The sequence below is a fragment of the Coffea eugenioides genome, chromosome 11 (genome assembly GCF_003713205.1).
Source record: "Coffea eugenioides isolate CCC68of chromosome 11, Ceug_1.0, whole genome shotgun sequence".
Lineage (NCBI taxonomy): Eukaryota > Viridiplantae > Streptophyta > Magnoliopsida > Gentianales > Rubiaceae > Coffea > Coffea eugenioides.
This window is the reverse complement of record NC_040045.1, coordinates 33336288-33360592: the sequence shown is the minus strand read 5'-3', so window position 1 is coordinate 33360592 and position 24305 is coordinate 33336288. Positions and strand designations below refer to the sequence as shown.

Here is a 24305-nt window from a genome sequence, read left to right as displayed (position 1 = left end):
ACGATGTTTCAAGTTAGGTTTGGCATCTGACCACTTAGAGTGACTGCTGACAATTTTTTTCCGTAGCCATCAGTTTTTTTTTTATTTTTTTTAAAATCAAAATAAAAATTCGTAGCCTGATTAAGCCCGATAGATGTAGTACAATACATTCTCTCTGTCAGACCAACACTTGCACGATTTTTTTTAAGCAATAAACGAAGGAATTAGCCCTTAAAGTCTGTATTCAAGGCAATACCTGGTGAGAAAAAAAACATTTTCAAATATCAAATTTCAATTAGTTACGTTCTCCATGCTCCAAAACAGGGAGAAGATCCAACCTGTATACATATACAAAGTGCTAATCTCTTTTCCTATTTGCCCATTTTAAAACCATTATTTTTGTTGCACGGCTAATTTCTTTTATTTTTTTTGTACAATTTTTGGTACATTGAGAAGCAGCTATTGAGGTTTTTACATCATTATATTTATCAAAGTCCTTATACTGCATCAATAATTTCGAGTGTATTTATTATTGTTGCTGTTTCCGTGTCGTTGATGAGAAATTTCTTGTTGTGTCAATCTGGTCTACTAAAAATGAATCCTTTTTTTTAAATGATTCCTTAATTTAGTGCCAAACTGTCCAAATTGGAGTGCAAAAGAATAGGGAATTGGACAAACGAACTAGACAAAGATGTTGCTTTCCCCTTTGAAAGGCAAGTATTAGGACAAACCCGATCCCAGCTGCGTACCAAATGATGTAGTGAAGACTACTGTACAAGTCAACTCAAATGTAAGGTTGCAAATCGGCGAGTCGAGCTTAGACTTGATCAAGTGAAGCTAGACTTATATTTTTGGCTCGAAGTTAAATTGAAAATCAATTGAGCACCTATCGTACATCTCATGTTCTCTAATTGACCTTGTGTACATAACTATGATCTTTTTTGAAAATGAATTTAATAGCACTTGGGGATAATGATTAACAAAGGTACAAAACTACATTCACAAATAACTTTGGCCCGAGCTTTAGTAGAGCCTTTTATCAAGCTACTCAAACTCGAGTTGAGCTAAGCCATTGCCATTATAAGGATCATTTTAGTTGGGAAGAAAAATTCTCATCAAAAAGTGGAAAGTGCACAACCGTTTCAAACAAAATTTCTACTCCCGTTAATTCAAAACCATCTCTTTATACATCAATGAGTCTAACTTTAAAGCTCAAATTCAACGTGTTAGTTTGAAGAATAATAAATCGATTCAGTTGACAAGAACGGATTATTTTCTTACAAAAAATTGTGTGTTCAAATTCCGCTGTCATGGTTCTGAAGGTGATCAGAACCTAACCTACTAAAAAAGAAGTTTCAAGACTAGAAATAATCATTTCTTCAGGGCAATTTATGGGAAGCATATTTGTGAGTCAAATTAAAAAAATTATTTCAAGATTCGGGTGGTTCATTTTCGTCAGGGTATATTATGGATTGAATTTCAGTATAATTCTAGGGAAAAAAGTATGGTCAAGAGGCAGCAAAGAAAGATTGAATGTTTAGCCGGGGCGGGCGGGCGTCCTGGCCAGGCGACTTCGGTGCTGAATGAGGTGGTTATTGCTGTGTAAACTTGCTTCTTTGGATAGCTCCTAAGCAGTATTTGATTGATTATGTTCATCTATCAACTTACCCAGTGTGATTTTTCTTCTTTCTGGCTTTCATCTAGAGTTTTCCTTGTACAATTTCTAGTGGACATGTTACTAGAATTTTCTGCTATTTCTTTTGGGCACGAACTTAGTTGTGATGCCATTTTGCGGCCCAATGTGGGTTTTGGGACCAAGAGAATATGTGGGTCTAAATTGTATCATTGTCAGGGGAATGGGTAGAAATAGTTTGAACTGCTCTAATTTTCATATTAATACGATTTTTTTTTGTAAAAAAAAATAATTAGTGAAACATACACAAATTTTACAAGTTAATTAAACTAATAAATCAAGAAATAAAAAATGGCTGTGCCACATTTTCGTTAATCATCTAGTGGCTAAGTTTAAAACCTCAAAATATAAAGATTTTGAGTTTTAATCCTCCTCTCCTCTCCTCTCCTCTCCTCTCCCTACGCTGCTAGAAAAAGGAAAACAACAAGTTGAGCGACTGTATTGCAAAATCGCAACTTGATCATTCATTTTCTTTTGACCAATTAAAAATTATCCAAAGCCGCTCTAATCTTCATCTTCATACATTAATTAGGCAAAAAAATTATGGCTATTCAGAAAATAAATGGTAATTGTGCAAATAAAGAAAATAAAACCACAAATGTGAGAAAAAAAAACTGTAGTGCAAAATATATTGGACACCAGAATTTCAGCTCATATAGTTCCTCTTTCAATACTTGCAGATACATTGGACCTTTTTCCAAAATGAAGAATCCCAATAGAGTAACTAAAACCAATTCATCTCCTTCTCATGTTCCAATTGAACACTTTTCATGTTTGTTTTTTCTCTGAGGAACGAGACCTGTAATACTCGTAGAATCTCGATAGGATCCAATAATCAATATAAAAAGACCATGCTCTTCTATAATAAGGGCTAACACAAAGAATTACCACTAATGAAATCACGATCACCATATATGAAGCAAAAAAGCTCCAAGCGAATGCTGCCACATCAATTGCACCATCAACTTCTATGTCTTGATCACCAACATTTTCAGGGTGTGGAGCAAAGGGGTTACAACTCTTGAGCAATGGTCCACATAGACCTGGATTTCCTCTATAATTGCTTTCGTCAAAGTTTGCAAACTGCCATGTATCAGGCACCCTGCCAGACAAGTTATTGAATGACACATTGAAGATGGACAAGGTAGTCAATGATGCTAGCTCTGAAGGTATTTCACCACTCAAATCGTTGTAAGAAAGATCCAAGCTCTCTATTTGGTTCAACATGGAAAGTCTTGAGGGAATAGATCCTTGCAAGTAGTTGTGGGATAAATTTAATGCCCGGATATGTCTGAGATCACCAAATTCAGGAGGAATCGCTCCAATCAATTGGTTACATGACAGATCAAGTCCAGACATGAAATTCAATATATTCCCTGCATAGTGTTCGCTTCTACTTTTTGTTGTGAATATCACTATTTCTTGCTCGGAAGAGATTATCTCCAAAAAAGGAAGGTTTATGGGGAATGCAAAAGGCTGGTAATATTTAAAAAATGCATCTGTGGAGAACTGCCCGCTGCCAAAAGAAATGTTGTTGAAGCATGTAGGCAGTGGCCCAGAAAACTTATTCTGAGAAAGATCCATAATTGTCACATTCTGCAGCTGACATAAGTGCAAAGGAATATGACCAAGCAATTCATTTCCCCCCAGTAGAAGAACCCTGAGCTCTTTAAGTTTACCAATATAGCGTGGTATACCGCCAGACAGCTTGTTGTAACCCAAATCGAGTGTCGTCAAATTGAAGCTCCCAGACAGCATGTTTGAGATGGGCCCTGAGATCATGTTGTGATGCAGGTGGATGAACTTCAATGACGTAAGCTCGGAGCAAGCTGGTAAAGGTCCGATCAACTGATTTTTGGAGAGGTCTAAAAATTCAAGATGTGAAAGTTTGCATATAGCATCTGGTAAGCTACCTTCTAGCAAGTTGGCTGACATGTCAAGAGCCTCCAAATATGAAAAATTTCCAATCCAACTTGGAATTTTGCCTTGAAAAGAATTGTTTGAAATATCTAGCAAAGATAAACTTGGAGAACGAGATAATCCATGTGAAATGCTCCCAATAAAATGGTTATTATCCAAGTGAAGGAATTCTAGGCTTGTTAAGTTCGTGGACCCAGAAGGAAAATTGCCATGCAAATTATTATAAGACAATACCAACATAATAAGAGCTAAGCATCCAGTTCCAATTTGACCTGGCACCTCCCCTGAAAACTTGTTGTGGGACAAATCAATTGATTCTGCCATTGTCAAGTTTCCCAATGACGGGGGAATATTGGCTTCAAATGAATTTCCTGACAAATTCAACCACCGCAGAAATGGAAAAGATAAACCGATATTTCGAGGAACCTTACCACTGACGTCATTGTTTGAGATGTCTAATAGACTTAGATTTTTTCCCAGAGAATCATCCACAAGAAACGGACCCGTAAAAGAGTTATCCTTTAGAACAAGAACTTCCAAGTTTGCATTATTTTGCAGAAGCCAAGTAGGAATCTGGCCGACTAACTTATTGGAAGAAAGATCAAGAATTTGCATTTCTTTCTGATAGAGCAGGAAACTTGGGATTTTTTGAGTCTGATTATTCAAGTTGCAGCCAGATAAATAGAGAGCCTTTAGCTGAAATGGTGGGGGCAGAGCAAGATCCTCAGTGTCGACATGTAAATCATTGCTTTGAGGTACAAGTTCGAACACCTGAAGCTTCGAATAGTTGGCCAAAGAACTGAAAGAAAAAGAACCTCCAAAAGGGTTACCAGAGAGAGATAGATACTCAAGGTGTACGAGAGGAGTAATGAGAGCTGCAGGGATGTTTCCGCTGAGAATATTGTTGGAGAGATCAAGAACTCGAAGAGATGTCAAGTTGCTGAAGCACATAGGAATAGACCCGTTAAATTTATTCCAACCTAGTTCAAGTTCATGGAGATTCTTCAAACTGCAAATTCCTGCCCAGAAAACAAGTTCCTTGTAAACTATTCATACAGTATTTGTAGATGATTGGAATGAATTGTCAATACATAGCCAATTCAGAAACCATGAAATCATATCTTACACACAACAAAACTGAAATGTTGTTGTCAATTTTCAGTCCGTTCTCAATCAACATTTTAAAAGTAAATAGCAACTTCATGCAAGCAACCGAGCCTTTCATAGCCTATCTTATTACCTTGAAGGACGGAGGAATCATTAATACCAATACCGTTCAAAGATAAGGCTTTGAGAGAAGTTAAAGCCTCAATGTCTGAGAGTTTGTTAAAATTTGTATTTTCAAGATTAAGTACCTTCAAGTTCTCCAGCTTCAATTCTGCAGTTCAAAACTTTATGTTAGTATTATAGTTTTGGATATATCAAAATTACATAACTATTGTTGCATCTCCATTCCCTATTCTATAAGAATTTGTATATTTCAAACAAGGTAAATTATGCCACAGGTCAACAAAATTTTCAAAGTCTTATTTAATCCACTATACTATTTTTTCACGTCAATTGATCCACTGAACAGCTAAAAAGGATCAAATTGGGCTATTCTATCCATTTGCTCGATTAAAATAGACGAAATTCATTGCATGTGAGCTGCACACTCTGCAGGGGCAGCTTTGTCATTTGGTAGTGGTAGACAAAGGGACGTTTGATAAAACTAAAAACTAAAACTGAAAACTAAAACTTAATTGAAACCTAAATTTACTAAATTTCATAAAGTGAAATATGTTTGATAACCAGCTAAATTCGAGCACTAAATTAAAATATTTTATTTTGTTTTTAATTATATAGTTGAATAGTAATATTACGTTTTACTTTTGTACTATATTAACTTTTTAAATATCAATTTTTTATACTAATAATCTGCATGCTAATAGGAAAAGTATGTTTTTTGTATGTGCATATGAGAAACAATTTGCAAAATTTAGTGTGCAAATGTCTATCTTCAAGAGAAGTAAAATATATATTTTGTGTGTTTGATGGAGAGATTATGTTTAAAAGTGCATGTTATACAAGAAATACGTGTAGGAGAGGGAGAGAGAATATGTGTGCATCTGTGAGAGAGAGAGAGAGAGAGAGAGAGAGAGAGAGAGAGAGAGAGAGAGAGAGAGAGAGTGTGTGTGTGTGTGTGTAGGTGTGTGAGAGAGAGAAAATGGAAAGAGAAATGGAAAGAGAAAATGACACTTAATACTTCAAAGCATGCGATAGGATCCAAAGAAAATAATTTCGATTCTAACTTATTCTAGGTAAAGGATAAGGAACCAGAAAATCCAGCATCATATAAGTTAAGAAGCTCCAATTTTTTAGACAATTGCATTCTGCAGCAACAAGATGATCCAAGAGCTCTTACAATGGGCGGATTGGGCTTTTTTATCTTTTCTGGTATATCTATACTTTATAATTTTGGTATATCACCACTATAAAAATAAAATCAACTAATTAATATCTTTCAGACTTTGAATCTGTAAATTAAGCCACCCCTCTAATCCCATATTTGTGAACGTAAAATTGAAAAGAATAAGACGCTTTACAATTAAAGTTCACATTTAAGAGCTTTTAATTGGAATAGAGTACAAATAAATAATACTAAGTCATTATAAGTATAGATATTCATTTACTTCTACGTGAGAAACAAGAACTAAAACAATGAAGCGGAAAAGAAAAAATAGACAAACAGAAAGTCAAAGAAATTTACGTAAGGTCAAAGAAAGTCTCATAAAAGAATTAGGAAATGCTAAATTTCTTTCTTTTCGAAGAAATTCTGCTTTATATTCTTCTTTACTTGTTGGCCAATATAATATTTTCTTAAAATTTTGCAGTGACATTTTTTTTTTGTAAATTTTATTTCTCTACTTTTAGCAGTTCAGTTGACATAGGAAACACTACAGTAGGCTAAATTAGATTTTAGAAAGGTTTAGTGATTGGTGATTCACTTTTTCCTGAAAAATAACATTTTGAATTCATTACTAGACCTGTAACTTCATAAACCAAATAGCCCTTATAATATTAAGTATTGATATTTAACATAAGATCAGAATAGGACAAAAATGTACTTGATTTTTCTTTGGTCGTTAGTGAATGGATTTCTAAATTAAAATGAAAAGAAAAATCAAATTACTGATCCTTCTAGAGTCACAAATAGAACTCCCACATTTTATTCATGTTCCATTTTGCAATTGAAAGTTAATTAAACCACCTAAAATGAATGGATAATTCTAATGTTCAGCTAATCTAGAAATTTAGGCAAAGTTTGTTAATTTTAGGAATCTATTTTCTTATTGGAATTTGGACATAATATAACATCAAATTATAGAAATAGGGAAAAGTACACAGATAGTTCTGTCCTATCCTTATAATCTTGAAATAGAAAGAGAAAATAATGGTTATACTCCAAATCATGTGGCAGGATCCAAAGAAAATTATTTCGCATCTAGCTTATTCTAGGACTGTAATTTTTTTTGTATCCCAGTTCAACTATATACACCTTTATCTCAAACTGGATATGCGTACCTTTAAAGGACAAGGAACCAGAAAATTGATTAAAGCTTAAGTCAAGAAACTGCAATTTTTCCAGACGCTTGAAATCTGCAGCAAGAAGATGATCCAATTAGAGCTCCTTGAATGGGCAGGTTGCGGTCCAACAACTCTCATGCTAATGGATTCTACAATTTTATCTTTTCTGTATATCTATGCTTTATAATTTTGGCATATGCAACATCTCTCACAACTACAAAAAAAAGAAAAAAGAAAAAAGATTTGTTAGTCTACTCATTTGTTAGTCTACAGGCGATTTGTTTTGGGCAAATTACACTTTATCCCCCCTATAGTTTAGTATTTTTATACATAATCCCCCTATGATTTTAAAAATTTTATACAATTCTCTCATAGTTTGGATTAAAGTGCCAAAGTAATGGAATCTGTAATTCATAATGAAATCACCTAAAATGTCAAAAATGCTTCTATGTAAAGTTGAAAACTATTTATTAACTACAATGGGGGTTATGTGTATATTTTGAAAACCATAAGGGAGTTATATGATAAAACATTAAACCATAAGGAGGTTATATGATAAAATATAAAATCATATGGGATTAGTGCATCATGTATATTATGTTTATATATTTTCATCACTTCAATCATTTTAAATTTTAAACAAATGTAATTTCGACATTTTTAAAGGTTCTGTTACGAATGATTATTTCCGTCACTTTGACACGTTAATTCAAATCATGAAGGGGTTATGTATAGTTTTTGAAACCATGAGGAGATTATGTGCAAAAATATAAAATATGTAAAATATAAAATGTAAAATATAATTTGCCCTTTTTTTTCTTTCTTAAGTCCATAGCCAATTATTAAAATGTAAACAAACTTTGGATATGTAAATTAAGTTACCCTCTAATCCCATGCTTGCGAAGGTAAAAGGAAAAACAAATAAGATGCTTTGCAATTTGCTCCACATCAATAAAGTTCACATTTAAGAGCTATTAATTGAAATAGATTACAAATAAATAATGCTGCATCATTCTAAGTTTAGATATTCATTAATTTCTATGTGCTGAACAGGACCCAAAACAACTGAAGTAGAAAAGCAAAGAATAGAACAGACGCAAAGTCAAAGAAAATTGTGTAAAAAGGTTATTGAAAGTCTCATATAAGAATTATAGATAGCAAGTGAATTATAGGAAACGATCCCTCTAAACCCAAATAACGGAGGGACAGCCTTTGAAGTTCAGTAATTGCAGTTATACATGGAATTATACTGTTGTTGAATTTGTTACCATCGAGGTACAAAGACTTCAGATTTTGCAACTTAGCCCAATTCCTGCAGCCTGCAAAGCACGGGTCAGATTCTAATAAACGGACTAAATGCCAAAGAAACCCCTTTGGCTAATCCAATATACCATTTAACATTTGCTGAACTTTCTTTATCAGTTGTCTGCTAACAATGAACAGGATAATATGGATAGCTACAAAATACCGGGGTGAAAATTATGGCACTCGCCGAACTATTGAGTGAGATTTAAGGCCATTGAGACGGAAGGATAAAACTTAGTTCGTGCATAAGAGGTTCAGATGTATTTAACATTTTTTTTTATTGGGGTGTCCCGGACAGTTTCAAGTTTTTTTTTTCTTTTTTGGGTAAAAATACAACCAAATCGAGAAAGTATCTAATGTAAAGGTAACAATAAATGTCATTGCGATATAAATTGGAAGGTATTTTCTAATGTGCACCCTACATATTTAATATTCATCTGACCTATTACGTATATACGCATACTAATAATTATTACATTTTCTAGCATTTGTATATTTTTTTATTTAATCTGACCTATATTTTCTTATATTTATTTTATTTTTCTAATTAATCTTATAATTTTAAAATTATAACATTTGAAAACATATCTCGACGTGTTGGGCACTCGGTTGATAAATCCAAATTGGAATTATGAACACCAAAGCGCAACTCGTGCATAGGTATTTTGTATGATTGTGATTTCAATTGCTTTCCTTTGATAAATAAATAAGACACTCTATCAAAAAGCGTGGAAGTAACACTTAGTTGCTAATTGACTAAAAGAAAATGATGGTAAGAAGCGAGAGCAATTCGAATTCAAAAAATAAAAAGTATACTTTGTAATGCAATATCTTAGCAAAATCAAAACATATACAAGATTAAATTTTATATTTTACTCTGGAAAATTAGTAAATTACAAAGTACAAAGAGGGAAAAGATTCAACATGGTTTAGGCCAAGATTCAATTATTGCTGGGGAAAATTAAAGGATTTTCTTGCGGTGATGAAGAATGGGATGATTGGTTGAGAGGTGATTCAAAGAATGAATTAACAATGAAAGAAGTTTAAGATGACGGAGACTTTCTTGGGTTGACCAACTTTGACTAATACAAAGAACTAAACCCTTTAATCAAAATTGGTCCAGTTCGATGGTTCAGTCGTCGAGCCAAACCATTCATTGTTCATACTAACATCTCAAAACTCAAAAAGTTTGCCTCCTTGTGCTGTTGGAAAAATTTATATAACAACATAATGTAAAAATTAGGTTTTGATGCGAATAATCCAGGAAATTATGCTCCCAGTATGTTGCTGTCGGGTAAAATAAATAGCACTTTCCTCCAATTGGATTGGTACAAACTAAATATGGGATTCTCAAGCAATACATCACCAACTACACTTACTATATCTAACATTTGTACCACGTCAAGTTTAAATATATTAACCTGCAAAAAAATCTTCTTAATTATTGTGGGAGAACTCTTTCATGGTTATGCTAGTTTACTCAAACTCGACCGAATATAGTTAGTTGAGCACAAACGAACTCATCGAACGTTATAAACTGCAGAGTAAACTAGGGATACTAATTATCTTTTTTTGTTTCTTATCTAATTTAAATTTACTGCTTTTTTTTTTTTTTTTTGCAATCTCCTGAGACATGTGAAGTAGGCTTTATGTTTTGAGAAATAAATTGATACTTCCTGTTGAGATTATTTGTGCATTACATGAATTAAATTCCGATAATCATGAAAATGAAATTTCTCTTATATCTTTTTTCTGGGTAAAATACCCAAAAACTCTCTATGATTTGATAAATATTCAATTTAAATCCCTCTGATTTGGAAACCTACACTATAGCTCCCTATAGTTTTGACTAAATTGAAAATTGGACAGAAAGCATCAAATCTAATGGTTGTGTGTGAAATGTCAATATTGCCCCTACTATGTGTGAGATGCTTTCCATTTAATTTTCAATTTAGTCGAAACCGTAGGGAGTCATAGTGTAATTTTTTAAACTAGAGAGAGTTAAATTGAACATTCAACAAACCATAGGGAGTTCATTTATATAGAGACAATATTGACATTTCACGTATAACCATTAGATTGAATGTTTTCCGTCCAATTTTCAATTTAGTTGAAACTACAGGGAGTTATAAAATAGATTTTAAATAAAAAGGAGTTAAATTGAACATTTAACAAACTATATTGAGTTTTTTGATATTTTATCCTTTTTTGGTCAATCAATAACATCTATATTTACTTTACTCCGACTTCTACTCCAATCAATTTTAAGGGGAGATAGCCCAATTGGACTATGGGAATCAATCGAAATTGAGTCATAATTGGATCAAATGGAAACACTGCACACTTATATATATTTGGAGAAGCATAAGGGAAAATGAAATTTCCCTTGTGACAGAAAAAGGAAAAAAAGAAGGCAGACCATGAGTTTCGTTCAATAACTGCGTTCAAATAACGGTTTTATTCGATTAGATGGCCGCGGTTTTTTTCGAGAAGGACGTTACCTTTTCAGGGGGTAGTCGGTTGGCGGCATTTGCTGGTAGCAACTTTGCCTGGGCCCCACTTCCCCATCCGCCTTGACTCTTGACTCTTGAGGCCTATCAACCAGGCGTGTATTGCATTTCTAGGGACCCCACAACACAAGACACTTTTGCTTTCCGCAAGTTGGCACAATTTCCATCGCTTCTTTTGCTTTTCAGTGTATGGGTATTTGTCCGTGCAGTCTCCATATATAGGCTTTTTACTTTAGTGGCGTACACATTGATTTAAAACTTTGCTTTCAAACATCAAATTTTGTAAACCACACTACCAAGGACTCGTTTCCACCGCTTCTTTTGCTTTTCACTGCATGGGAATTTGTCCGTGCAGTTTCCATCATATAGGCTTTTTACTTTAGTGGCGTACACATTGATTTAAAACTTTGCTTTCAAACATGGAAATTTTTTAAGAGTAATCTTTTATACATTGACAGTGTATATATTATTATCGTTTGATTCATGACATGTATGTAAAATTTAAATTTTAATTTAAATTTTATATAGTTGTCATTTATCTAATACTGATAGTGTATACACTGTCGGTGTAGGAAAGATTAATCCATTTTTTAAACCACACTACCAAGGACTTTCAATTTTGATAGAGTGAGAAATAAAGAATTCAAATCTTATTTTTTATTAAGTTGTCATTATATGTGGTTTAATATTTTGAGTGGCCTCCTTCATTTTTTTTACTGACAAAAAAAATCAAAATTTGTAATTATAATGAGTAAAATTAGAAGGTTCTATTTTTGAATTGGAGACGCTCATTTTCTTTTGGGAAATTTTGTGGGTTGAATGAATTATGGGTCCAATTTCAGTACAATTGAAGAAAATGTGGTCAAGCAGCAGTAGAAAAATGTGGAGTGTAGAGCTTGGGCAGATGTTTTGGCTAGTGAAATTGGTGCGGAACGAGGTGATTATTTGCTAACTGCACTTGTATTTTCTTGGTGGCTACTTCCCGGTATGTGTCTGATTTTGCTTTATTAAAGTTTTTCTATTAGGGATTCTTATATTATATTTTATTGACTAGAATTTTATTATTGAGATGTGATGCCTTTTTTATCCCATGAATTTTTCATCGCAGGCGCATGATGGGAAAAAGTGATGCGAGATAGATTTTGGGATAAAAGAAAGTTTATTTTGAACGTAAGAGACTAAATTGTATCGTCGTGAAAATAGGAGATTAATAAAGACATGTGAAAAATTATTTGCACAAATTTTTTTTTCAATTGAAAAATTAACATTAGCAAAATGACTGAGAATAATAAATTACTTTCTGGTGGACTAAGCTTAGAAGAGATATTGGAGACAGAGTATTCAGTTACTAGTTTGGGTGCATACATTATTGTTGTCCTATTTTTCGTTTTTCTAATAAGAAATTGCTAATTTCTGCCAATCTAGCCGACAGAAATTCAATGAAGTAAAAGGTCGTTAAAATTGGAGGGCAGCTTATGTCCAGAGCTTGCAGCAGGCCCCCTTCAGAGTCAAGAACTCGCAAACATTGAAATGGTTGATCAATGATTGACACGAATACCGCTTTTATCCATCAAGACAGGAATGGATAGACTGACTGATTATGATGAAGTTAAGCATGAAGCTTTGCATTTTTTCTGGATGCTATTTTATCATTTTATGCCCAGTTTCTGTAAAGGACATTTGAGGAAATGTGTGCTTATTTAATAGTATGAAATTTGGAACTACTCCTGGCCCGAATTTCTCTACTAACTTCTTTTGAGTATAAATATGATGTACCATTTTAACTTCAATTAATAAGGTCTTAAATCTTGTAACCATGAAGGATATTTTAGACCTATTACTTGTAGCAATATATTACATAAGTGTTGGTCCCGTACTTTTCTTTTTTATTTGTCCCAAAATTAATATCATTTACTAAAAGATGCCATAAAAACTTTCGCCCATTTTCATTAATGCCCTTAGATCTAACAACCAGATTCTTATCTTTTACTGCCTCAAAAGTTCACCTATGAAATTCAGAAGTTCCATTTGATGGAATATGCGTCCCACGTTAGAAGTTGCAGGATTCATGCATTACACTTTCTTCGGATCCCTTTATGGTAGGAACGCGTTGACCGTTCCTACCGTAGGCTGTGTGTGCGTGTCAACAATAAAAATGGGCACGCCTTATTCTCTCCAATACGTCACCGTTTGTGGTGGAAAAGGGTTTTGGAGTACCAACCATTGACAATATTTGCGTTGGACAATATTAAAATGTTGTTTGGGGTATTTTAAAAGCAATATAGTTTGGAGAAGATTGAAAACATATATTAAACCCATCACTCATTAATAAATACTCTAAACATTGTCCAATTTATAACTCATACTATTTGGAGAAGATTTATTTCAGTAAACATTGTCAATTTTACATGTACTCTAATTAATAGCGCTAAGTCAACATATGAGTGAAGTGTTTCACGGCTAAAAAGAAATTCAAAAGCAAACTAATACTTGATCAACTGAATTTCTGTTCAAAGTATTAAGTGCTAACGTCAGTAATTTTGGAAAGCACTTACAACGCCATGATCACATGCATGCTGCTTTGGACTACATCCATTTTCAAAGGAGAGAGCATAAGAATTAATAAAAATTTATAGGAACGAATGGTCGTTTATACAAGTTAAAAGATATTTTAAGTCGAACCCAAAATATAAAATTTAGAATCTTGAAAATAAATCAAATTTAATTGAATTGCAACAAATAATGACTGATTTTGCATAGTTGTACTGCTCGTGTTCCATTATTATAATTTGCATTTTATACAAATGAAAGTTTCATCCAATATGATGGTTAATTGATTGAAAGTTGTCTTTGAATGATCAAAACATACATATAGTAACCCTCTATAAAACATTTCCAAAAAAATTTAACCACTATCCATAAAAAAAGACACACCAAAACAGTCAAAATACCCACACATCAACACCTTTTTCTTCATCAATCACACGACACATCCTTTCAAAATCTCAACTAGTATAAGTACTTTTTGACAAGTCACTGTAACCCCAAATGAACCTTAAGAAAGACTCAAGTCAACAAAAATAAACAAAGCAACACTATGTACTTGTATATAATAATAATGAGAAAAATTAGGAAAAAAATATAAATACTAATGAAAGTAGCTACTTAATACCGATTTGAATTATTACTATAAACAAACCTTATCATTAGCATTGAATTTCAATTATGAAATATCTAAAATAGTACATGAAAAGAATAGAAATTGGGTTTCTCTAATAGGTGTCCATTGGGCACTCGTTAATATACCCAATATTCATCTAATCTACGATATACACACACACACATGTTAATAATTATTACTTTCCCTTATGTTTATATACTTTCCTTATTTAATCTTATCTGTCATCCTTTGTATTTATTTACTTTTCCTTATTAATCATACATTTCTAAAAAAATGACACCTGAAATATATCCTAATGGGGCCTTGTGAAGTTGTATTTTTTACTTTATTCTAGAATGTCCTTGTTTTCAAAACAGATCACAGCAAAATCCAAAGGAAGATTTTAAATGACTATATTAACTTTTTTTTAGCATTATTGATAGACACTATTCCTAGGCGTGGGCACAGATCGAGTACCCACTTTGTGCATCATTTGACTGATCTGACCAGCACCTTGTAGATTAACTATTTTTTTACCCTTACCTGCTCCACATATCAGTGGATAACCCATTGAGATAGGATCAGATTAACGGGTACCCGTTCTGCCCCGCTTATTATTTAAATTTTAAAAAATAGTTTATACTAATTTAATAGTTTATTTTACATATTCATATAAGATTTAATAAAGATTTTTTCTCAAAAAAATCTCCTAGCAAGAAACAAATATGTGAATAGAACACAAGAAAAAAGGAAAAAAATTCAAAGAATTCAAAATAAATAAAATTTTAAAATAAGTAGCATATTTTTTTAAATATAAATTTCATATTAATTAAACTCTTTTCTAAAAAATATAAGATCATGACCTCTACAAATGAAACTTATAAACAAACTATAGTTTTTCATATTTGTAATCCAATTTGTTGAATGAAATTACTCAATTAGCTCTAAAAATATTATTTTATAGTATATCTATAAAAATAAAATATATATATATGCGAGCGCATCGGGTATCTATTAATTTTAAATTATGTAGCCTTAACTCGCTCCATATCTAAACTGGTACTCAATTCTTTTTTAATCCGATCAAATTATATGAATTGAATATCCTAATTTTTGGATCGAATCAAATCAGATATGACAGATTTTTAAATTAGCGAGTATTTTTGCCCAGCCTTAACTGTCCCAAATAAAGAATATGAAATGTAAAAACTACCGTCATTTGTTTATTTCTTTTGTGAAATTGATATTATTTTTTTTTTATATTTCTTAAGTTATTTTTTATTTTGTTCTTGCCAAATTAATAGTATGCTTTTGGGTAGTGCCCTAACAAAAAATTCAAGTTTTGTCTTTTCATACATAAATTTGTTCTTTTGATTTTTTAACTTTAGACAATATAAATATTGTATGTTTATAAATTGGACATTTTAATTTAATGTCTAAACAGTAGTTACATATTTAAGTTAGAATTACCAAAGTTAATAATACATATTTATGTTGGAATTACCTAAAAGAATCACCAGAGTAAATGCTAGTTCTTTTTTGAATTTGATAGTATGTTTTATCTTTTATATTTGATAAATTGTTTTCATTTTGTTATTACCAATTTGAAGGATTTCAAATATTATTTCCTTATTAGCAATAATCATTTATAAGTGTGGTATTGTGTTAGTATGTTAAGTTTAGTCAATATTTTCAGAAATGTTACTCATTCATAAATGCCTATATGATAAGTATGTAATTTCAAATTGTGCTAGTATTTTGAATGTTGTTAATATTTTGAAAATGTAACTAACTTATAACCGCATACATGGTAAGTATGTAATGCAAAAATTGAAAGTTATTTATTTAATTAAAAATAATTAAAAATATAAGGAAAAATGATGGAGAGTTGGGAGCCTCTAAAGAGGTCTATACTAAAATTGTAAATAATTTGTGTTATTAGTTCGTTATTATACAACCCTAGGAATTGTAATTAAATTTTGTATTATCAATCTAAAATTTTGCAAATGTTATTTGGATAAGTTTTACATAAATTTGATATTGTAAGTAAGGGTCAACTAGACATAGGGAGGAATTGAAAATCGTGAAAATTTAATTTGCATACCGATGACAAACAAAAGAATTTGAAATGGTTTGATTGGACCAAATTGTGGAGCCAATATGTGTGAATTAAAATAAATGTAAAATTCTAGGAAAAAGGAATTGGGATTTTGGAAATTTGTGAAGGTTTTGGATAAAAAGAACCCTCCACCTATTACATATATATATAACTAAGACAATAAGTAAAATTCTCAATCTGTACAATAGGATTGAGTGAAAAATGTATCGTTTTTACATTTTTACGACACTCATGCATTGATGTTTATTAGTTTGCCAAACCATTCATTTAAATTTATAATATCGTATACACAAAAAATTTTACAAATGACAATACATGCTATTTTTCATCTGAAGTTAAGGAAAACATTAAAGTAAAGAATTTAACTTGGAGAGAATTATTGATAAGTTAGTTAAACCAAACCTTTTCTGCCTAAAAGCAATGTTAAAATAAAGATAGGTGTTTTGATAATGTAATTTAACAAAAATATTTCCTACCTAAAATATAAGGATCTAAACATGTAAATTAAACAAACTATAATCATTAGATGACATTAATTGAAATTAATTAAAAACTAAAATAATTCAAAATCCTTGAGAAATGACACATGTTAAAATGTATATGTGCTATTTGTCATTTGCAACTAAGGGAACGTTAAAAGTAGTAAATATAGTAAATTTTACTTAAAAAAGGTTATTGATAAGTTAGTTCAACTAGGATTTTTATGTCCAAAGGAAGTGTTAAAATAAAATATTTACTTAGAGAGGCTTTTCGATAAGTTAGTTTAACAAAATATTTTTCTAACTAAAATATAGTGATTTAAACATTTGAACTAAACAAACTAATAACTATTAAATTACATTATTTGAATTGATTAAGGAGTCAAATAATTCAAGAATATATGTCATATTATTAGAAATCTTTTTAGAAAACACGGACTAATAAATTTCTAGTATAATAGATTTCCACGTATTTGTCCCATTGCAATCTACACACAACTTTCAACTTTGCATTCTTCGTATGCTTTGGTCCAAGCCGTTTCCTCCTACGCATCCATTCATTCATTCATGCGCATAACTTCAACTACCACTATTCTCCGCAGGTGGCCATATCTAATGTCTCTCACACGTGCCTCGCCCACATTGTGCTCCTACGGTAGAAACGGTCAATGCGTTCCTACCATAAAGGGATCCCACTTTCCCCAAAGGAGCTTGAAAACATTTCAAAGGTATTCCCATCACCAGTCGATCCTACTTTGAATGGATCAACAAGCCAGGCTCCATAGCCAGTTCAAACACGGCATTTTTAGAACATAACCCACAGCCATTTAAAATCTAAGCACTGTTGAAAGTATGTGGTATTCCCAAAATGGGACAGAGAAAATATATTCTAAGACGCTAATAAAAAGATCAAAAAAGGTGTTGTAGTGGCAGAACAAGGATAATATTTCATATTTGTTATTTTGTTTTTTAATTAAGAATTGTTATCAAATCAATTATAGGTACATCTATAAATTGACTGTCTACAAGTTATCCGGGGCAAAAATTAAAAAAAATTTCTAATATCCGATATCTTAAAAGTCAGGAGGGGCACAATTACAAATTTATAAGGCAAAACTAAATTTATTTGAAAATACCATGCCTAAAACTAGAATTATATTTTAGCCACTAGAGGGCACATGCCCCCCCCCCCCGGGGGCAAGCCCTTGGATGGTACCTATTGTTATTAGCAAGAATAAGAATGCAGTTGCAGCTTGTAGATCTATCTCTGATTATATGTTAACATGGAATTGATGGGGTTTCCTGCTTTCTTGTTTGTGGGTGCAAAGTCGTGTAACCATTGCTCATTTTTCAGTCAGTTTTAATGATTCTTTAATTTTTTTTCCCCTTTCCTCGTGAAAGAGGTTTTAGACATGGTGGCCTTATTGATCTTATCTTTCCTCTTAGTTATGTAGGTCTTTGGGGGATGATTTTGGAAAGGAATATTCTACTTAGAATGTTCTTAATTCTCAGCGTAATTGTCTACAAATTAAGTTTCTTAAGAATAAAATAAGACATCTAAAGATCTACTCTTTCTAATGATTGACCTGTTGCACTAAAAAATACGATACCAATCACTGCACTTTATATTCCCTTGTGATTGAGCAGCTTCCCCACCATGCTGTTTCTACTGCTGTTTGTCTGTACACCAGAGCAGTTAAAGATGAAGTACTCATGGCTGTTTAAGTCTATATTAGTGTGCAAGGTGAATTTCTCTCTATTTTGATTTATTTAAGTTTACACACTGTCTGATTCTAAAACTGGATTCTGATTCTAAAGCATGTGGCTATAACATTAACATTAATATATAGTATTTTTCGGAAGATTTTCTCTGTAAGGACAGTGGAAGTATACTAGTTAATAAAAGTGATACTTTCACTAAATCTCTAGTATGCCAATTGTTGTAGTATTTTAATAAAATACTCAAATTTTAGTTAAACGCATATGTTACAAGAGAGAAAAATTGGTAACGGCTTTTGGAGCTAGTGGCAATTGATTACATTTGATTAATTAACCTTTTTATTAGAAATTAAAGGTTTTCAATTACAATAACTTTTATTTACTATTTATCTAGCATATTATTACTATTGTAACATATGGCGTTTAACTAACTTTTATCATCTATATGTTCCTAGTGATAGAATTATTAGTAGCCTACTACAACTATTACTTATGCTTTTGTCTAGTCTTTATCACCTATATATGTGTGTGAATTTTCAGCTAGATGATAAGTGATTAATTTACGTAATAATTGTATGATATTTTATATTATTTTTAGTCACTTTGGATATATTATTGGAAGAAAATGAATCATTTTGGCTATAATTAGTGAAAAATGCTTTTAAGTGATTAAATGAGGTTTTTATCAATTTCTACTTGGATTTTGTGCATTTTTGACAGTTTTGACACATTTTCGTATTTTGGCTATAACTTGAGCTACAGTGATCGGATTGAAATGATTCTTGAACCAATTTAAAGATAAGAGATAGATCTACAATTTTGGTGAAAACATTTGAATCCAGTTGGAAGGTTTTCCAAGTCAAAAAGCCGAATTACAGTGGCTACTTTTCTATAGTCAAAGCTGGAACAGGGCAATGAGCAGGCAAGGGTATTTTGGTCATTTATCAGCCCACACAAATCCAAACAAGGTGATTCTTATGCATTGGAAAGCTAACTCAAAGGGCTACAATTTTCATGTTTTGGTTAAGAGCTAAATCAGCTTTTATCATCAAGAAAAGTTCAATTGAAGTTGAGTCAAAATCGGAGCAGAGCTGGAAATTGAACCAGAAGTGACCAAATGGTCACTGTATCAATCCGGCCGGAATTTGGCCGGATTGTGGTCAGAGAAGGCTGTTCTTTACGCGGAAAGTTTATTTTCAACTCCACCAACTCACATGTGATGCTAGACATGTGAGAAACATTTCCAGCTGTAAAAGGGAGTTGAAAACCTCATTTCTTGACCAACCTTTCATCATTAAATAGCCAAATTCATTGCAAGATTGGGGGAGATGGAGAGACATACGGAGAAGCTTGAAGTTGCAGAAATGTAGTTCTTTCATCTTCCTAGTGTTAGTTTAGCTTAGTATAGAGTAGGATAGTTCATCCATTCTTGTTATTAGCTAGATAAAGAAGAAGATAGAGGATGAAGAAGGCAAGGAAGAAAGCTCATGTGACAAGGGTTGTATTCCTTCCAAACTCTTTATCTTTTGTACTTGATTCAAAGTTTGGTTAATATACAAGTTCTGGATTTTGTGTTCATTATGTGTCTTTAAAGTTTATACCTTGGGTTTGGTTGAACTTTCTATGATTGTTAGTGTTTATTATTTGGTTATTTGATTGCTATGATTTGAACAAGTTATTTAGCACTTTGGCTTTTTAAATCATGATTAATCTGGTACCATTGATTGTGATTATCTAAGGTGTTGTTTCTGCAATGAAAATTGAGATTTGACACTAGTTCAAGAAGTGCTAAACATAGGGAGTACACTCACGAAAGTAGAGGTGCACCTATGTGGTTTTTAGTGATTCATTTCATGTAATTTCATTGAAGAAATAAACTTGTAGCTAATTTCATAACCATGAAAATAGGTATGGATTAGTTATGAGTATAGTTGATTCACTACGAAAGTAGATTTCACATGTTTAAGGAAATTACACCATAACTAGCCTAGATGTAGGATTCAATGATCCAAATATAGTACTTGCATGAGTAGTTAAGGATATCATAACCTAAGGAGCTTTTATTTGTTATTTTGTATAATTTCAGTAGGATAAATTTGTTATAATTCATTGATAGTCTAAATAATAGAGAAGCTTTAGTAATACCGGTAATTGTTCACTCTTCCCTGTGGGATCGACCCGATATATACCCTAAACTACTAGTTGACCTGTATACTTGCAGTGAACGGGTGTAATTCGGTTTTTTAACTTGTACGTATGTAAAATTCCCGTCACTAGAAAATAGTACTAATATCACTACTACTTGTACTTTGAGAGTGATAAGTAACAAGAGAAAGACACCCAATTTTCTCTACATTTCTATCTCATAACTTGGCAAGAAAAATCGGTGTTAGTGGAGTTATACGGTCTTAGTTGTGTAGAATGGTGAGAGTGATAGTAAATGTGACTAGATTGTTGTATCTTAGAGGTGACAAACAAAAAATCCTCCTGTATCGGAGTTGATTCTTCCATAGACACTTGAATTACCTTAAAAAGAATGAGTATTCGTGCTTCAACCCTTTACACTTATGCATCCTTATATTGCTATACTTAAGATTATTTTATTATTGTTGAATTTTCTATTTAACATTTATATTTTTGTTCTAGCAGAATAATAATTTTAAAGTGATTTAGATCAAAATGGAGTTCAACTTGCAAGTTCTTATTATCAACTCAATGACTAGAGTAGCCTACCAATGGATGAAGAAAAAAAGTTCTAAGAAGATCTCGGCAAGTAAGATAAATAAGCGGAAAAGAAAGTTCAAGAGGAAACGTTAGAAAAGAGAAGTTGTTGAATTCCATTGCTTGAATTATTTATTATATAATCTTTCTAATGAAGTTCATAACTTTTATGAAATTTCTTATCCAGTTGTCAAAATATTTGGAAGGATGTGTAGGAAAAAATATGGCATCAAAAAAGCAGATCAAGGAGTTCAAATTGTTGAACAATTGCAATTCATTGCTGCACTAGACAAGTTGCCACCATACATTCTGGAAGAAATTTCAAAGTGCCTTCTTATCAAAAAAAAAAAAAAAGAGTTCTTATTTCTTCCAATGAGCAAACTGGTAACAATAATGATTGTACTAAGGTAAATCTAGTTACTTGCCATGACAATATGTCTATTGGCTAGAATGGTAAGTATATATAATACACAACTGAAAAAAAAAACATAGAGAAGAATTAATATATTAATTAATGTAATCAACTTGTGATTGACTCGTGCCAATTTTTGAAATATGGCTTGACCAGATTGACTAGCTAGCTAACTTTTTTTTTTTTTTTTAAAAGGGATGTCATCCCTTAATTTATTTATAACCGAAAAGAGTACAACGAATTAGAGGGGGGCCAAACCTGACCTCTGTTAAGTAAAGAGGGACAACTAAGGATCAACAATAATATGCACATGTGGAAAAATCTGCTAATATAAACACATAATAGATGAATCAAAAGAAATCATCCACATGAGGGTGCCCCACATTTGTGGGATTGTGAGTGAGCATGGGAATTTGGTTTAACATCTTGACGTGTTTGCATTGTTTTACCTGTTTTTGAGAGCTGCTTCCTCACTTTCTTTGAAATAACTTGGGTAAATTGCTCGTGAACTAGGTTCTGGTCTTGATCTCTGTCTTTATCGCGTTGTGCATCATCTTCTTTTTCTTCATTTTTGTCATCCTTACATATTGGTCTTAAATGACGAAAAGGCTTTTGATACATGAGGGGGATCTTACCATGTATTTTCTCCCATTTAAATTCTTCGAACACATCTTTAAATTTTGGCACATCTTTAATCAGTGGGTTTTGAGGCATAGAGGATTTCGTTTCTATTCTTGTACTTGTACTTGTACCCACAAGGGGTGTGTCTCCACCTGACACCATATCACGTGGGTCATGAACTTGGTCTACCTTCGCGAGTGCACCGTTTGCCACAGCAGACATAATTCCATTAACTTGCTGTGAGGAGTCGCCAGCCTCCATCGCCTCCTCTTCCGATGCAGCCTCTGTGAATGTGCCATTAGCTAGCTAACTTGCAACCACTAATTTGGATAAATTTGATATATTGTATACAAAGTAGTAAATCTCTTTCAATTCATAGATTATGTGCATGCCATTGAAGGTTTTGCACACTACTTGAGGCTTGTATGATAATGTGTTATCTTTAATAAAAGATATACATGCTTGTACGTGTATCATATACCCATTATCTGTGCTTGTGACTTTCTTGTTTATACTAGTATATGGATACTACTCCATATTTCGATTGATTAGTGTTTATGGCCATGATGTGTGTCCTAGAGCTGTTACATCTCATATAGCTCGTAAACCATAACGAGTGAAATGAATTTCATGCTTTTATTGCTCATTTAATATGGCATATCAAATTTAGAATGAGAAAGGAATGGAAAGTGCTTGGAGTCACCACTGAAATTTATGATTGAGAATTTTGAGTCTGTAATAAACGTCATATAAGTGCCCATTTTTCACAAGTTGTAAATTTTGCATTCTTATGAAATGCACTATCATATAGATGCATATGGATTTAAGTGCTCAGTGGGATTTAATTTACGATATTCTTATTTGGTATTACTTGAAACAACTTTGGTGAGATCCTTGTACCTCGAACTATATAAATTATAGTTATAATAATTGGACTTTTGTACCATCTATATTGAAGTAAATAAATGTACGCTATAAGAGATTTGCACTATGTGTTTAGTTGCATACATTTAAAGTACTACAAATAGTGGAGGTATTTTCTTTGCTAAAAATGAATGCAAAGAATTAGAGTCATTACCTGAAGGTACACAATCAAATGATATGAATTTTTATTGTGCACAAAAAAAAGTGTTTGTAATTTTCATGCGATACCATGTTGTTTTTTTCAACTTGTGAATATGAATTTTAAAGTTGCAATTATTTATGACATTAAATGAAATTGAGTATCATGTTTTTGATTTTTTTAATCCTTTCTTTGAGTCTTCTTTGAGTTTGTCCAAATGGATACACACTTAAAAGTGTAAACATAATGTGAATGCACTTGAGTTATTTATGTGATATTCTTGGAAAAAAGAAAATCCATGGAGATTTGTGAGAATGGTTCCTAGTAGGTAAATAGACTACGGCCATTTACATGAAACAAAGAATTATTGGGCAAGAAAATAGTAGTTCCTAATAGTAAACTAGTGGTCATCCATGTTGATGATTTCTGGTGAGATTATTGGCTAATAGGATTGAAAAAAATTGAAAAGATTGAGTCTTCACTTGAAGTGAATATAATTTCTTGTATGGCAATTATATGAGAAATATACTCATGAAATATTCGTATAAAATCATTGTGTTATTGTGATATCTGGTGAAATGATTTGACTCAAATGCCAATGAGATCATATCTTTGTGACAGGTGTCACGCCTGTGCAATAATAAATTCCTACTCTAAAAGATGTAAACAAGTATGATAGCAAGTAGGGTTGTCTTCGCAGAGATTGGGAGGAAACTTGTTTCTTTTCAAACAGAGTCAATTAAGGGGGGTTTTGGGAGATTTAAAATTCGAATAAAGCACTTAATGAAAATAAAACTAATTAAACAAGAGTAAATTAAATTAAACCAAGGATTAACAAGCTCTAGCCAAGGAATTAACTTTGGAAGTGATTCATACAACTGATCATCGATGTAAGAATTATCTCAATTATTCACTAATAAACAGGTTATAGTTGTCATACACGCAATAAATGCGATAAAACAACCAATTTTTCCTTAATATCTCGATAGTTAAGGTACGCTCATTAACTACTTCTCTAACCAAGAAGCAACCCTAAG

The 24305-nt window shown here is 32.2% G+C and overlaps 1 protein-coding gene across 1 annotated transcript; it reads right to left on the bottom strand.

Moving 5' to 3' along the window:
* Positions 1–2440: 2440 nt before the first annotated feature.
* LOC113752326 (receptor like protein 21-like) lies at positions 2441–22466 on the bottom strand. The gene is made up of 3 exons (XM_027296443.1): positions 22034–22466; positions 4833–4970; positions 2441–4611 (listed from the first exon to the last, which is right to left on the bottom strand). Exons 1-3 carry the CDS (start codon positions 22464–22466, stop codon positions 2441–2443), a joined length of 2742 nt encoding a protein of 913 aa, XP_027152244.1.
* Between the last annotated feature and the right edge of the window lie 1839 nt (positions 22467–24305).

Bases quoted from the DNA above. Each gene is read 5' to 3' on its own strand.
- LOC113752326 (XM_027296443.1), bottom strand. From the start codon at position 22,466: ATGGAGGCTGGCGACTCCTCACAGCAAGTTAATGGAATTATGTCTGCT. The intron at 4,971-22,033 runs GTAAAACAATGC...TTTGAACTGCAG, and splicing joins GAAGCAGCTCTCAAAAACAG to AATTGAAGCTGGAGAACTTG. The intron at 4,612-4,832 runs GTAATAAGATAG...TTTTCTGGGCAG, and splicing joins TGATTCCTCCGTCCTTCAAG to GAATTTGCAGTTTGAAGAAT.